The 15892-nt window shown below is 38.1% G+C and overlaps 1 protein-coding gene across 1 annotated transcript in view; it reads left to right on the top strand.

Annotated features, from left to right (window-relative positions):
- Positions 1-15892, top strand: part of LOC306852296 (transient receptor potential cation channel subfamily M member 4-like) — a gene marked incomplete at both ends in the record, with an annotated part of 45082 nt that overhangs the window by 3348 nt on the left and 25842 nt on the right. Inside the window, 10 exons of the mRNA XM_079389008.1 lie at positions 510-571; positions 659-836; positions 4199-4379; positions 7855-8024; positions 10492-10660; positions 11039-11106; positions 12288-12524; positions 12899-12995; positions 13126-13247; positions 14144-14377. Coding sequence (XP_079245134.1) covers positions 510-571; positions 659-836; positions 4199-4379; positions 7855-8024; positions 10492-10660; positions 11039-11106; positions 12288-12524; positions 12899-12995; positions 13126-13247; positions 14144-14377 — 1518 coding nt within the window. The remainder of the gene's footprint in view (positions 1-509; positions 572-658; positions 837-4198; positions 4380-7854; positions 8025-10491; positions 10661-11038; positions 11107-12287; positions 12525-12898; positions 12996-13125; positions 13248-14143; positions 14378-15892) is intronic.

Below are 15892 nucleotides of genomic sequence, written 5' to 3' on the forward strand. Positions count from 1 at the left end.
GCTTAAAGAATGCACACTGAGCTTAATTGGAGAAGCGACAATTTTTAATATTTATGTAATTTATAAAAATGACAGGATTTTACTAAATATAGTCTAGGTTATGTATTAAGTTCATACATATTTTATTATGAACAACTCTTATTAACAATATCTATGAAATTCTACTTTTTCTTATTGATATCACACTGAAGCTGATAGTAGTGCACTCTTTAAACTCACCTCAACTCAATAAATTTTTTCTTTTTATAATCTGAGCTCAAAAATGAAAGTGAGCTTTAGGTATGTTTACCCTACTTTAAAAAGTATGTTGCTCATTATCACTTCATGTTTTTACTAATGTTAATGAACGGGATGCTACTGTAAAGTCTTACAGGTAAGATGAAGTGTTACACATTTTAAAGTTGCGCTCAGTGTTTTTTTTCCTCAATCGATCACATAATTAGCTTAATAATACTGAATATTACAGTATGCTTTCTAGTGCATTATTTTAAAGTATGTGTTGATTTTAGAGCTGGATTCCAAATTTCTTTAAGAAGAGAGTGTGCACGACATTTGTGGAGGACTCTTTCAGGTAAGATGGTTGACTGTTCATTATTGAGTATTCAGTATCTCCACTGTAGGACAGTCAGAGCACGAATCCTCCATCTGTTGTTTGTAGCAATGGCGGTCGGTGTCAGTGTGGGGCCACGCGGGACTCCCACCGTTCAATGGTCCTGGGCGATTACTTCAGCACGGCCATCGTCAGTCACTGGGACAGCACACAGCACTCCTCCGAGCAGCCCACAGATGCCTATGGAGAGCTGGAGTTTGCTGGGGCCGGCAAGAGACACAGCTATGTGAGTTCCTCATGCACATGTTCAAATTAAAGGCACTGTGGCAGCAGTAAGCCTGGATGAATACTGTATGAGCTTTATATAAAACAAAAAACTTAGATATTAGTGATATGGATCACATGGATAATAAAGAATTACACTTTGGTGAACAAGTACAGGAAAAAAAAATACATATACATATACGCATACATACAGTCGTGGTCAGAATTATTGGCACCCCATCAAAGGCGTCTGTGAAAATTAATCTGCATTGTTAATCCTTTTGATCTTTTATTTAAAAAAATCACAAAAATCGAACCTTTCATTGGATAAGAATTTAAAATGGGGGCAAGTATCATTATGAAATGTTTTTCTCTAATATACATTGGCCACAATTAACAGCACCCTTTTATTCAATACGTTTTTAACCTCTTATTTTCCAATTTAACAGCTCTAAATTTTCTCCTATAATGCCTGATGAGGTTAGAGAACACCTGACAAGAGATCAGAGACCATTCCTTCATCCAGAATCACTCCAGATCCTTTATATTCCCAGCTCCATGTAGGTGCTTCTTCTCTTCGGTTCACCTCACTCATTTTCTACAGGGTTCAGGTCAGAGGACGGGAATGGCCAGCAGAAGATTGGTTTTGTGCTTAGTGACCCATTTTTATGTTGTTTTTGTGGTTTGTGTTTGGATTATTGTCCGGTTGGATGATCCAAACATGACCCATTATAAGATTTCTAACGGAGTCAGTCACTTGTTGATTTTTTTTTTTTATCTGTTGGTATTTGATAGAATCCATGATGGCATGTGTCTAAACAAGATGTCCAGGACCTCCAGCAGAAATATAGACCCACAACATCAGAAATACAGCAGTATATTTCATTGGACACATGGGGTACTGTTTAACCCCGAGTTCACCAAACCCATCTTGAGTGCTTGCTGCTAAAAAGCTCATTTTTAGTTTCATCTGACCATAGAAGCCAGTCCCATTTGAAGTTCCAGTCGTGACTGATAACTGAATATGCTGGAGATTGTTTTTGGATGAGCTAGGAGAATTTTTCTTGAAACCCTCCCAAACAACATGTGGTGATGTAGGTGCTGTTTGACAATTTTTTTTTTTTAAAGGTTTTCTGACCCCGAGACTCTTTTTCTGCAATTCTCCAGCTGTGGTCCTTGGAGAGTCTTTAGCCACTCAAACGCTCCTTCTCACCATGCATTAGGATACTGACACGCGTCCTCTTCCAGGCAGATTCATAACATTTTATGTTTATTAGAAATTCTTAATTATTGCCCTGATGGTGGAAATGGGAATTTTCACTGCTCTAGCTGTTTTCTTAAAGCCACTTCACTAATTTGTGAAGCTCAATTATGTTTTGCTGCACATCAGAAATATATTCTTTGGTTTTTCTCATTGTGATGGATAAGGGAATTTAGGCTTTGTTTTCCCTCCTATTTATATTTCTGTGAAACAGGAAGTTATGGTTGGATAATTTCATGTTCATAATCACCCTGGAGTGCTCAAAATTGTGAATATGAATGGGAATATACTTCAGAGATATTTTACTCATAAGAATTTCTAGGGGTATCAATAATTGTGTCCAACGTGTATTTGAGAAAAACATTGCATAATGAGATTTCCCCCATTTTCAATTGTTTTATTTCAATGAGAGGTTAGATTTTTGTGATTTTTCTTTTTTTAAAATAAAAGACCAAAAGGATTTTTTTAAATAAAAGATCAAAAGAGCTTTGATCATATTTACCAAGGGTGCCAATAATTCTGACCACGACTGTACATACATACATACATACATAAACACATACAGTGGTGTCCAAAATTATTAGAACACTAGTATTTTTACCTGCTAAAAATGGTTTTAATTCAGTTATTTCTGTCTCTTGCTGTAGTGTGTCAGTAGGAAATATCAGTTTACAATTCCAAACATTAATTTTGCCATTTATTATAATAATCCAGTGAGATTTATGTTTGCAAAAGGAGTCTGACAACAGCCAGTTCTCCACACAGAGATCTGGGCCCATATTCATAAAAAATCTTGTTGCTCCAAGTAACAAAATTCTTAGAAATGTGGGCGTTTCCTCTTAAAATTAAAGGCAAGATCCTAGTAAAGAAAAAAGTAATTCAGAAAGCCTCTTAACCCTTAAAAGAGGTCGTAAGGTCCAAAATTGTTAGGAGTACAGACGAGGACTTTTTTAAGGGGCATAAGAGTTTTTTAGCAGCGGAGAAAATGGACGAAACATGAAGAGGGAGAAGAAATGTTGCACACAATGCATGACAGTGAGTTAATAAGATGCTACACATTAGATCGTGCAGGGATCATCTTATTAAAGACATGCTAACATCTCCGACACCGCGCTGAAATGCCATAGCGCCAGAAATGGATGTAATCACTACATTAACATATTTGGCAACTGCAAAAATGCAACTATGCAGCAGTGATGATTTGGGTCTGTTACAGCACTTATGTCGCTGTTCATTTCCTATAAAATACGTTAAGTATGACAGCATGATAAATAAAAAATAAAGAATATATATATATGTGTGTCAGTCTTCAAAAGAATGTGTCATAGCTAGCAACGGGGTCAGCTCTGCCTCCTCACTAAGATACAAGTTTTTGTCTTTTCCTCCCTCAAAGAGTTGCTCTCAGATTGGTCCTGAATCACTTTTAAGCTTAGACTCCTAGTTAGACATTTTTAAGCTATATTAGGAGCTCTCTAAAAGGATTCTTAGAATTTTTAGGAATACGGGCCCTGGTCTCATCATCATCCAGCCTGTCTGGAATGACACAAACCAACAGAACAAACTGAAACTGAGACAGACTAAATCCTTTATAATTACAAAAGGGTTATGTTTTCACTTGTTGCTTAGATTGTTCAATAATCAAATTATAAATAATTTATATTTTTATAATTATTTTGGGGTCTGTGACGAGGGAAAAAAAAACAAACTTCACATTAAAAGCATTTGATAAGCAGCAAAAATAATTGTGATTTGTAAACAGTGTACAGTTTTAATTTGACAGAAAATTTGCCAATAGTTGAAGAAACCATATGTACAGTTGCTTTTACCTTTACTTCTTTAATTTTGATTTTACTCCCCTTCTCTTTATAATTCTTAATGCTTTTTTTTTATTTATTATGATTATTATTCTTTTTACTAATGAACTAGTTCATCTACATCCAAGTTTTAGTTAATCTAAATATTGGCATAAAAAGCAGCAAAAATAATTGTCATTGTAAAAAGTGTACTTTTTTAATAAAAAAAAAATTATTAAAATCAACCCCTACGACATAAAAATTGTCTGTAGTTGAGGAAATTTTACAGTACAAAACCTGTTTTAATCTTAATCCTCATTTTTATTGCAGTTCTTGCGTCTCTCCAGCACCACAGATCCTTCTGTGGTTTTTAATATCATGAGACAGCACTGGAAACTGAAGCAGCCAAACCTGGTGGTGTCAGTGGTTGGCGGTGAAGGAAGGTCAAAGGTCAAGAGCTGGGTGCGAGATGTCTTGAGGCAGGGGCTGGTTAAAGCGGCACAAAGTACAGGTGTCGTATTCTCTTCTTAAAATTATTCATTTATTCTTCATTTTCACATTTATTTATGCTTTCACAACCAGTGTTGGGCAGTAACACATTATGATAATAATCAGAGTATAGTTACAAGCCGAGGTCTCTATACGTTACCGCCGCGTTACATCACTGCAGACAGAATGCAGTGTTTTATCATCTAGATTGTAAAAAGCGTGTAGCACAAGCTAGAAGTCTGCTACCCGACCCGAGCCCGACGGGTCCCGAAAAATGTGCGGGTTTCGGGTCGGGTTCGGGTTAATGTTTATTGAACAGCGTCGGGTTCGGGTCGGGTTCGGGTTTGTAACTAAGAAAAACTAAATAGGCTATATATAGTTTGCGTGCCGTGTGCTTTGCCTGCTTGCTGTGTTGTGGTGACCGGCACGCGCGAGAGAGAAAGTTGCGTGCGCAGATGTGCAATGTGCATCTGCTACACAGACCACAGACACACAGGCTCTACCTGTGTGTCTGTGGTCTGTGTAGCCCAGGGGTGGGCAAACTTTTTGGCTCAAGGGCCACACTGGGTTTTAAAATTTGACAGAGGGCCGGCCCAGTAGCAGATTATGAAACACGATCTCATGAAAGTGCGTATCTATACCACAAATTAATTTCTAGTGCCATTTATACACCAAAAATGTTTTTTGCATGCATATGCTACGTAGCTGTAAACCCCTTGGTTAGGATTAGGGGTGCGGAGTGCGTGCCTATTACACCCCATAAACTGCGTATCATAAGCACTACAGATACAATTCGTGGTATTCGCGCTTTCATGAGATCGGACTGAGCAAACACATTTACGCTGTGGCAACGTCTGCGCGAAATTCAACAACTGAGAGACGACATTCTGACAATACATTTTTTATGCTAAATATCCCCCATTTAGCATGTTATGTTTTGAGGTTAATTTTTAATTAGTCAGATGTTAGATAACCTCGGGTTCGGGTCGGGTTCGGGCTTAACATGTAAATGTATTTGTCGGGTCGGGTCGGGTTAAATGATCGCGGGTACGGGCCGGGTTCGGGCTTCAGTTTAAAGCCCGTGCAGACCTCTAGCACAAGCCCTGTCGAGTCCAGTGCCAGCGCATTAGAGACCTGACTCCCACGAGACCCGACGCAACAGTGTGTGTGCGGGACAAGATGAGCGAGTGTTGGTGCGGGCGGGTAGACACTCGTGTGTGTGTGCAGGACAAGATGAGCGAGTGCTGGTGCGGGCGGGTAGACACTCGTGTGTGTGTGTGCAGGACAAGATGAGCGAGTGCTGGTGCGGGCGGGTAGACACTCGTGTGTGTGTGCAGGACAAGATGAGCGAGTGCTGGTGCGGGCGGGTAGACACTCGTGTGTGTGTGTGCGGGACAAGATGAGCGAGTGCTGGTGCGGGCGGGTAGACACTCGTGTGTGTGTGCAGGACAAGATGAGCGAGTGCTGGTGCGGGCGGGTAGACACTCGTGTGTGTGTGTGCGGGACAAGATGAGCGAGTGCTGGTGCGGGCGGGTAGACACTCGTGTGTGTGTGCGGGACAAGATGAGCGAGTGCTGGTGCGGGCGGGTAGACACTCGTGTGTGTGTGTGCGGGACAAGATGAGCGAGTGCTGGTGCGGGCGGGTAGACACTCGTGTGTGTGTGTGTGCGGGACAAGATGAGCGAGTGCTGGTGCGGGCGGGTAGACACTCGTGTGTGTGTGTGTGCGGGACAAGATGAGCGAGTGCTGGTGGGTAGACACTCGTGTGTGTGTGCGGGACAAGATGAGCGAGTGCTGGTGCGGGCGGGTAGACACTCGTGTGTGTGTGTGTGCGGGACAAGATGAGCGAGTGCTGGTGCGGGCGGGTAGACACTCGTGTGTGTGTGTGTGTGTGTGTGTGTGCGCGCGTGTTTGTGCGTGTGTGTGCGCGCGTGTTTGTGCGTGTGTTTGTGTGTGTGTGCGCGCGTGTGTTTGTGTTTGTGTGTGTGTGCGCAGAATGCGGGAGAATAGAATGATTCATGGGACTCCTGCAGAATAGAAATATCTAACCATAAAATATCTAAAACAAATAAATTATTCATCTATTGCACAAAAACAACAAGATGTCGTAAAAATTATTAACAGGTGCAAGCGTTGGCAGAGTTTCTATTTGGGCTATAACACATGTTTGCGGCGTTGAGCAATGTTGATTTCTGGAACGCAGTGGTCAGTCAGGAGTGTAGTGATGATTTGTGTGCTTGTAAACAAAGATTCATTATACATAAATTCATTGTGTTTTAATAGTGATTTGTGAGATCGCGATGAACTGAGATGTCGTCTTTTTACAGATTATAAAGGCAGTGCTCTTTTCTGATATTCTGCCGTGCCAAACCATGCACGCAGCATATGCTTGCTTTAGTTAAAAATAAGTGTTTTGTGAATTTAGTAACAAATATTTATTGGGAGTGTTTATGCTGGGATTTCATGTAAATTTATGAAAAAAGTAATGTAACTAATTACTTTTGAAATAAAGCAATCAGAACAGTAACGTGATTACTTTTAAAAGGAGTAATCCGTAATCAATTTAATTACATTTTCAGAGTAACTTGCCCAACACTGTTCACAACGGTGCTAAAGTGTTGATATCTGAGTAGAAGGTTTAGATCTCCAGGCATGCTTGTTTTAAGGACCTGTTAGTTGTTTTGCCCTCTTATTTGTGAAGTTTATATGCCATGTGACTTTTTGTTTGTAGATGTCACCTGAAATGCATGATGAGAAAAAAAAAAAGAAGTGCATGACTACAGTGACTGGCATTACAAGCAATTATATGAATCATACATTCATCTGTATACTTCCTGCAAGTCATCAAAGGCCCAGCTGCCCTGACACAAATTCAGGCTGGATTAATTATTTCATCAATGTCAGGGTTATGTCAGGAAAGTGTCTCAACAGGTTCTTCTCAGTGTGAATATAGTCCCAAAACAAACCAATTTAAAACCCTTTTCATCAAAATAAATTAATGCACTATGCAATTTCATGAAAATAAATGGAAATTTAATAGTAATTAATAATTATATTGATACAGACATGTAAATAGTACAATCTTAGAATATATTAATTATTATTATGACCAGTAAATGTCCTTAAATTAATTACATTTACTTTACAGTTTTTGCATTTTACAGACACTTTTATCCAAAGTCACAAGGAACAAAGCAATTTGTGAAAGAACCAAGAATATTTGTAATATACAATGCCAGATTTATTGGACAGCTAGATTAAGAAGCAAGCCTGTTGCGCTGCCAGTATAGCAGCTGATGAATTTGTACATGGTTTGTCTTTAAGCATATTAGAAACACCATGTAAAGAACATTGCTTTTCACTACAGGGGTCTTTAAGTTTGATTGACCACAACTGGGAGCCAGTGGAGTGAGATCAGGAGGGGTGTGATGTCCTTTCTCTTTGGCTGAACTTATTTGGCAATTAAAAAAAGTTAATTTTGTATTTTGGATGTATAGGAGCATGGATCATAACCTCAGGGCTGAGGGAAGGCATCGGCAAGTGTGTAGGAGAGGCGGTGAGAGATCATGCCAACGCAGTGTCTTCTGTCACTTTCAATAAAGTGGTTCCTATAGGCATTGCTCCTTGGGGAATGGTACATAATCGCCAGCAGCTCGTCGACCCTGAGGTAACACAGCTTATGGTGCAGCACTAGCATGCTCAACACTAAATATTGTACCCTTGATACAAATGAACATATTGAAAGTAAACATTCGTCTAGACATCACTATTTGAACTTGTCAAAGTCGAGAACCAAATTTGCTGTATAAAATATCTACAAGTACATATTTTTATAAATTATTAACTGAAAAATATATTGTGATGTTCTTTTTGAATAAATGAAGAGGTTATTTGATATGACCAGATAGATAGATAGATATTATTCTTTCAGTAAACTAAAACAAATGAATCTCATTTATAAATAAACTTTTTTTTCCTCAAATACACATTGGACACAATTATTGACACCCCTAGAAAATATGAGTAACATATATCTAAAGTATATTCCCATTCATATTTATAATTTTGAGCACACCAGTGTGATTATGAACATGAAATTATCCAGCCATGGCTTCTTGTTTCACAGGAATATAAATATGAGGGAAAACAAAGCCTAAATTCCCTTAATCATCCATCACAATGAGAAAAACCGAAGAATATAGTTGTGATGTGTAGCAAAAGATAATTGTTTCACAAATTAGAAAGTAGCTGAAAGAAAAGAGCCAGAGCAGTGAACATTCCCATTTCCACCATCAGAGTAATAATTGAGGAATCCAATCAACAGAAAATGTTATGAATCTGCCTGGAAGAGGACGTGTGTCTATATCGTCCGAATGCACGGTGAGAAGGAGAGTTTGAGTGGCCAAAGACTCCAGGGACCACAGCTGGAGAACTGCAGGAAACAGCATCTTCATCACTATATGTGACCCTGGACCACAAAACCTGTCTTAAGTGTCGATTTTTCTGAATAAATAAGCTTTCCAGTGATGTATGGTTTGTTAGGATCGGACAATATTTGGGCGAGATATAACTATTTGAAAATCTGGAATCTGAGGATGCAAAAAAAAATCTAAATACTGAGAAAATCATTTTTAAAGTTGTCCAAATGAAGTTCTTAGCAATGCATATTACTGATAAAAAAATTATATTTATGGTAAGAAATTTACTAAATATCTTCATGGAACATAATCTTTACTTAATATCCTAATGATTTTTGGTATAAAAGAAAAATTGATCATTTTGACCCATACAATTTATTTTTGGCTATTGCTACAAATATACCCCAGCGACTTAAAGCTGGTTTTGTGCTCCAGGGTCACATATGTTGTTTGGGAGGGTTTCAAGAAAAAGAAAATCAAGAACTACTAATACTAGTTTGCCAGACAGGATGGGGTTCTGTGGTCAGATAAAACTAAAAAAAAGCTTTTTAGCAGCAAGCACTCAAGATGGGTTTGGTGAACACAGGGACAAAAAGTACCTCCATGTGTACAATGAAATATACTGCTGTATTTTTAATGTTTTGGGCTTATTTCTCTGCCAGAGGTCCTGGACATCTTGTTTAAATGCATGGCATCATGGATTCTATCAAAAAAACAACAGATAAAAAAAAAAAAAATCTAAACCTGACTGACTCTGCTAGAAATCATATCATGGGCCATGTTTGGATCATCCAACAGGATCTCCAAACTCATCAGGCATTATAGGAGAAAACTCTGTTATTTTGGCAAATGGGGGTTTCAAAAAGTATTGAATAAAAGGGTGCCAGTAATTGTGGTCAATATGTATTTGAGAACCTTTATTTAATGAGAAATAATTTTCAATATAGGCTATATAAAATAAGTAAATATTAGCATTTTATTTTTTAAGTTTATTACAAAATGTTTTTATTTTTTATTTAATATTCTCTTAAAAAAATGTAACTGTATTATCACACTTTTTTGTTTATTATATATATATATATATATATAAAGGTCTTATCACTATTCTTCCTTTTTTTAATCATATATTTTTTAAGTTATATTTAATGGGTCACACTATGTGCAGTGTGAGGACCAAACCAAATCTCCAGGTGCTGAACCAGGCTGAAAAAATTGTGCACCCGTAATTATTTTCATTACATAAACTTTTAATTCTGAGATTATGTAATTCTCACAATTCTATTTTTTAAATCACCTCCATTTGCACTTCCATTTGTTTTGTAAATATATGGAATACAAAAATTAATGGTATTTGCTTTTTATTTCACAATTCAGACTTTTCTTCTCAGAGTTGCTAATATTCTATTGTTATCTCGCGATTCTGAGTTTATATCTCACATTTATTATTTTTTCTCAGAAAAAGTCTGAATTGTGAAATATAAACTTGTAATTATAAATGGAAAAGTCAGAAGTGTGGAAAAAACAAGCTTCCATAGTATTCCATACTTTTTAGAGCAGATGTGCCATGTACTTCAGAAATAGTAAGAGGAGTTTGTTAGTATGCCATTAAAATAGAGCAAAAATCATATCCCAATTTGTAGATAAACTAGCATTGCACACTGCATTTATCATATGGTTTACAGTATCTCAGAAAAAGTGTCTCTCTCTTTCTCTTAGGGATGTTTCCCCGCAAAGTACTTTGTCCAAAATGCTCCGCGTGGCACCTGCTCTCTGGATAATAACTACAAGGCTTTCCTTCTAGTGGATGATGGGACTGAAGGACGTAAAGGTGGGGAGGTCAGTTTCAGAGGCCGTCTGGAGGACTACATTTCACGTCAGCGCCCAGGTACAAAATAAACTTTAAAAAAGGCACTCTGCACTTCTTAGGAAGGATTTAGAAATGTTAACTGATTTGAGTTGACTTTACATTACTTGGTTTCATTGCAGTTATTTCACTTGTAACGGGCTAACCAGCAAACCTTGGTTTAACAAGGGAGAGGTTTTGGCCACCTAAAGGTCATTGGAGCTATTGCAAGAGAAGACAAAGCTTTTAGTATAAAGGCAACAAAGCTTATCAAATGAATTATTAACCATAGTCGATAAAAATGAATTTATTAATTGTTTAATGTGTAAGCATTGTGTTTTATGTATTATATGCTAAGATCCCTTTAATGAAAACAACAAGGATTTCATACTGACTGCGGTTGCTTAAATGTCATCTCAGGAGGCAGTGCAAGCATTGACATTCCTGTTCTGAATATGCTGATATCTGGAGAAGTTTCCATGGTGGAGGTGAGCAGATTGCAGTTATTTTTCACTGGCCACTTTATTAGGTACACCTTGCTAGTACCGGGTTGGACCCCACATTTGAAAGGGATAATTGAAAAAAAATAACCCAAAAAATGAAAATTTGCTATTAATTTACTACCCCTAGTCCATCCAAGATGTAGGTGGATTTTTCTTCAGTAGAACAATAAAGAAGATTGAGCTGAAACCACGGCCTTTGGTGATTTCATATAATGCAAGTCAGTGGCTACCAGCACTTGAGTAAAAAAAAGAAGCATATACAGCGAAGACTAAATAAATCCCAGCGGCTCCTGATAATTTATTGAGGTCTTTTGAAGTGAAACGATTGGTCTGTGCTTGAAACTGAACATTATTTAAAACATTATTGCCTGGAATCCACAACCTTAGGCAAACAGTCAGGAGTGATGTCCGGTTCATGAACTAATCATTCGTTTGAACTGGTTCTTTTTAATGACCTGGATGAAGCAGTTCATCAAATCAGACTAAATCATCTGAAACAGCACAGATCTACAAGGTACTCAATCAAAAGTCACTTTTGGATATGCCTGACAGTCACTTAGACTCGAAATGAGCCAAAATACCGGCGTATATGATTCTATGGTGCTGGATTTTATCAGCTCATTCAGGACACGGATGGAAGATTGGCGATCTGGTACTATGCACATTTGTGAACCGAGCACTTATATGAAGTGAATAAATGTCATCTTTCATTCGTGTTTGCCATGTAAAATATCAGTGTTTCATATCATTATTGGGTGCTCCAGTAATATATCTGTGTATGTGACATTGCATGAAGCAGTTTGGGGAAAAGAATCAGATTCCTGAGGCTGTGGATTACAAGTAATAATGTCGTAAATATTCACTTTCTTGCACAGACCAATTCTTTTGCTTCATATGACCTCAATATATATTGTTAGGAGTCACAGGTATCAATTTTGTCTTGTCGGTGTATGCTTTTTTGACACTCAAATGCCTCCAACTTGCCTTTTATGAATCACCAAGGACCATGGTTTCAGATAAGAATTTTTTACTGTTCTACCGAAGAAAAAGAAAAGAAAAAAACCTCACCTATATTTTGGACTGAGGGTGAGTAAATTGACAGCAATTTTTCGTTTTTGAGCAAACTATGCCTTTAATTTTTCTCTTACCATGTTTCTTCATCTCAGGCATTAGACATCTCTCTGAAGAATTCAATGCCCTGGTTGGTCCTGGCTAGTTCGGGTGGGCTTGCTAATCTTGTGAGCGACATTGTGGAGAACGTGCAGTCTGCTCCGATGTCTGTGTTTGGAGGAGCAGAGAAGGAGGCAGAAGGGTCTCCCAACGTGGAGCTTAGAGAGCGAATAACCACCAAAGTAAAGAAACACTTTCCTTCAGAGCAAGACATGGACAAGCTTGTTGACAAGGTGAATGTCTCGCTCTGTACTTAATCAAACATAAATGACGATGAACGACAAATTGGTTTTCATTTTCACAGAGAGCCAATCTCTGTATAAAAATAAAATAATGATGCTGTCATCTTTCTAAAGTCATTCCCTGTAATTTAGCTCTAAATGTCAGGTGAAAATTGTCATTTTGAACCCCCAAAATAGTGGCCTACTCTGTAAATTAAGCCATGATATTTAATATTTTGTCTTTTTAATTCACTAATGTGTTCAATTCACCAGAAAAGCAAAAAAAGTCATACTTTTTAGTTGGACCTCTGGTTAAGTTGTCATGTCACAGGCACTTTATTTAAGCACTGATTTTTATTTCTTGCTGCTTGGCTGGTTCCTGAAAGGTTTTAAGCATCTACCAGAACAAAGACCTCATCTCCATTTATCACGCAGAAGGAGTGGATGATTTTGACACGGTGATGCTTAAAGTGCTTGTTCAAGGTAGATTTAAACTGGTTGTTGCAGTGTTTGTGTCACTAACTTCTAACCTTTGCTGTCTACAGTGTACTTTGGTGTTTATACATTTTAATATATTTTTAATCTACATCATTTTGCTGTGTATGTGTGTTAGCGAGTAAACAGCGGGTTTCGGTGTCTACTAATCCCTATGTTGATGAGTTGAAGCTGGCTGTAACCTGGAACAGAGTGGACATTGCCAAGACTGAACTCTTCAGTGGAAACATCGACTGGAAGGTACAGTAGAGAATTGTGAGAAATTAAGTGATCTTCTGAACAAGGGCAAGTTATTGAGCGTTACTGTAGTTCAAACAGTACAGCATGACACTAAAAGGGCCAAGGTCTTGGGTTTGATTCCCAGGATGAACTGATTAAAAGAGTGGCTTTGGATAAAAGCATCTGCCAAATTCATAAATGTATGTAGTGGCAAAACTGAAAGTGTCATTCACAAATGATTTCATATACTTATTTCTTTTTTTTTACATTATGCTACTGTTCAAAAGGTTGGGGTCATTAAAATAAAATATTTTTATTTAGCTAGGACCCATTAAATTGATCAAAGTGTCAGTAAAGACTTATGTTGTTGCAAAACATTTCAATTTCACTTTGTTCTCTTGAACCTTCAATTAATAAAAGAATCCTGAAAACATCACGGTTTCCACAAAAATATTAAGCTGCACACCAATATTAATAAGCAGACGTTTTTGACCATTAATAATGTTTCTTGAGCAGAAAATCAGAATGATTTCTGAAGGTTCATGTGACACTGGAGCCTGAAGAAATGATGCACCACAGGAATAAATTACACTTTAAATTATATTCAAATAGAAAACAGTTTTTTAAATTGTAGTAACATCTCACAATATTAATATCGGTTAAAGCCTTTCAAAAAGTCTTACCACTCCAAACTTGAATGGTAGTGTATCTTTTGAGAGGTTATGGTACTATTAAATATATTTAAACTGACTCATCCCATATTTCTCCAAATTTCAGACTGATCAATGCATTTGAGCACATGAATATATGACCAATCACACAACCATTCCTTGTATTCATATTAATGTCCATGAACTACTAATCAGTTAGGCGTTATGTGATGTGAATGATTAAAGTTGTTATATTTTGACAAACAGTACGAAGATCTTGAAGAATCCATGACTGATGCCCTGGTGAACGATAAACCCCAGTTTGTGCGTCTCTTCATTGACAACGGTCTGAACATTTTGAACTACCTGACTTATGGCCGACTGGAGGGTCTTTACGGCTCCATCTCTAAAACCTCCCAGGCTGGCATACTGCTGCAGCATCTCCTGGAAGAGCGCAGAAACGAGTCCAATAATCTCACGTGCGAAGTCAGCATTTATGAGGTGAGATCTGGAAATTGATAAATATTGTCTGTCACCATATTTATAGTAACACCCACCTGCAGGCAGTTTCCTGATTATTTACCATTTAAGATGGACAAGATTTATTTTCAGCTGAAGAGTTCAGGATTCCAGGATTTTTCTCCATATGAACATGGCTCAATGGAGATAATTTTTCATTGTCCAAAATCCATAATCAGGCAGCTTCAAAGTAATCCACATCCACATTTATGAAACACATGTGAATGAAACTTAAATTGTATTCCAGTTTTAATTGTGCTTCTGTTTACAGATAGCCTGGGATTACACAAAATTTGTATTTTAAAGACAACCGGTTTGAAGCGAGCATAATTTGCTTTTTGGGTTAAAATAATTTCTTAATATGATATTCGAATGGCATGACAATTAGATTACACTGTACAGAAATTAATCTACACGCTAATACACACTATACTTGTAGTCACGCAATGCTGATGCTGTTAACATTACTAATTTGAGAATAAAGTATAACAATAATAATACTTTGCACCGTTTGTGAGGATCTTGTCAATGATCTCAAGGCAGCTGGGACCATAGTCACCAAGAAAACAATTGATTACACACTACGCCGTGAAGGACTGAAATCCTGCAGGGCCCGCAAGGTCCCCCTGCTCAAGAAAGCACATGTACATGCCCATCTGAAATTTTCCAATGATTCAGAGGAGAACTGGGTGAAAGTGTTGTGGTCAGATGAGACCAAAATCCAGCTCTTTGGCATCAACTCAATTCGCGTGTTTGGAGGAGGAGGAATGCTGCCTATGACCCCAAGAACACCATCCCCACTGTCAAACATGGAGGTGGAAACATTATGCTTTGGGGTGTTTTTCTGCTAAGGGGACAGGACAACTGCACCGCATCAAAGGGTTGTGGATGGGTATTCCAGCATGACAATGACCACAAACACACGGCAAAGGCAACAAAGAAGTGGCTCAAGAAGAAGCACATTAAGGTCCTGGAGTGGCCTAGCCAGTCTCCAGACCGTAATTCCATAGAAAATCTGTGGATGGAGCTGAAGGTTCGAGTTGCCAAATGTCCTCGAAATCTTAATGACTTGGAGAGGATCTGCAAAGAGGAGTGGGACAAAATCCCTCCTGAGATGTGTGCAAACCTGGTGGCTAACTACAAGAAACGTCTGACCTCTGTGATTGCCAACAAGGGTTTTGCCACCAAAAAACGGCTGCACAACCCCACGCATGGAAGATAATTCCACACAGCGCTGCAATTCCATGTTTTCAAACAGATGGCGACAAAGAGGCAAAACTTACGGACTGCAGCTTTAAATAAAATTAACTTGACCTTCAAGGGGGGCAGGGGGGCACCGTTGGGGGGTGGGGCGTCCCCCTAATATAATGGCAGGGGAAACACTGATCTTGGTTGACCTGAGGATGAGTAAATAGAGTAAATATTCAGGAAATTTCATTTTTGTGTGAACCGTTCCCTTAAAGGGATAGTTTTAACACCAAAATGAAAATTTCCATT

The sequence above is a fragment of the Barbus barbus genome (genome assembly GCF_936440315.1).
Source record: "Barbus barbus genome assembly, chromosome: 32".
In the NCBI taxonomy this organism is placed as follows: Eukaryota; Metazoa; Chordata; class Actinopteri; order Cypriniformes; family Cyprinidae; genus Barbus; species Barbus barbus.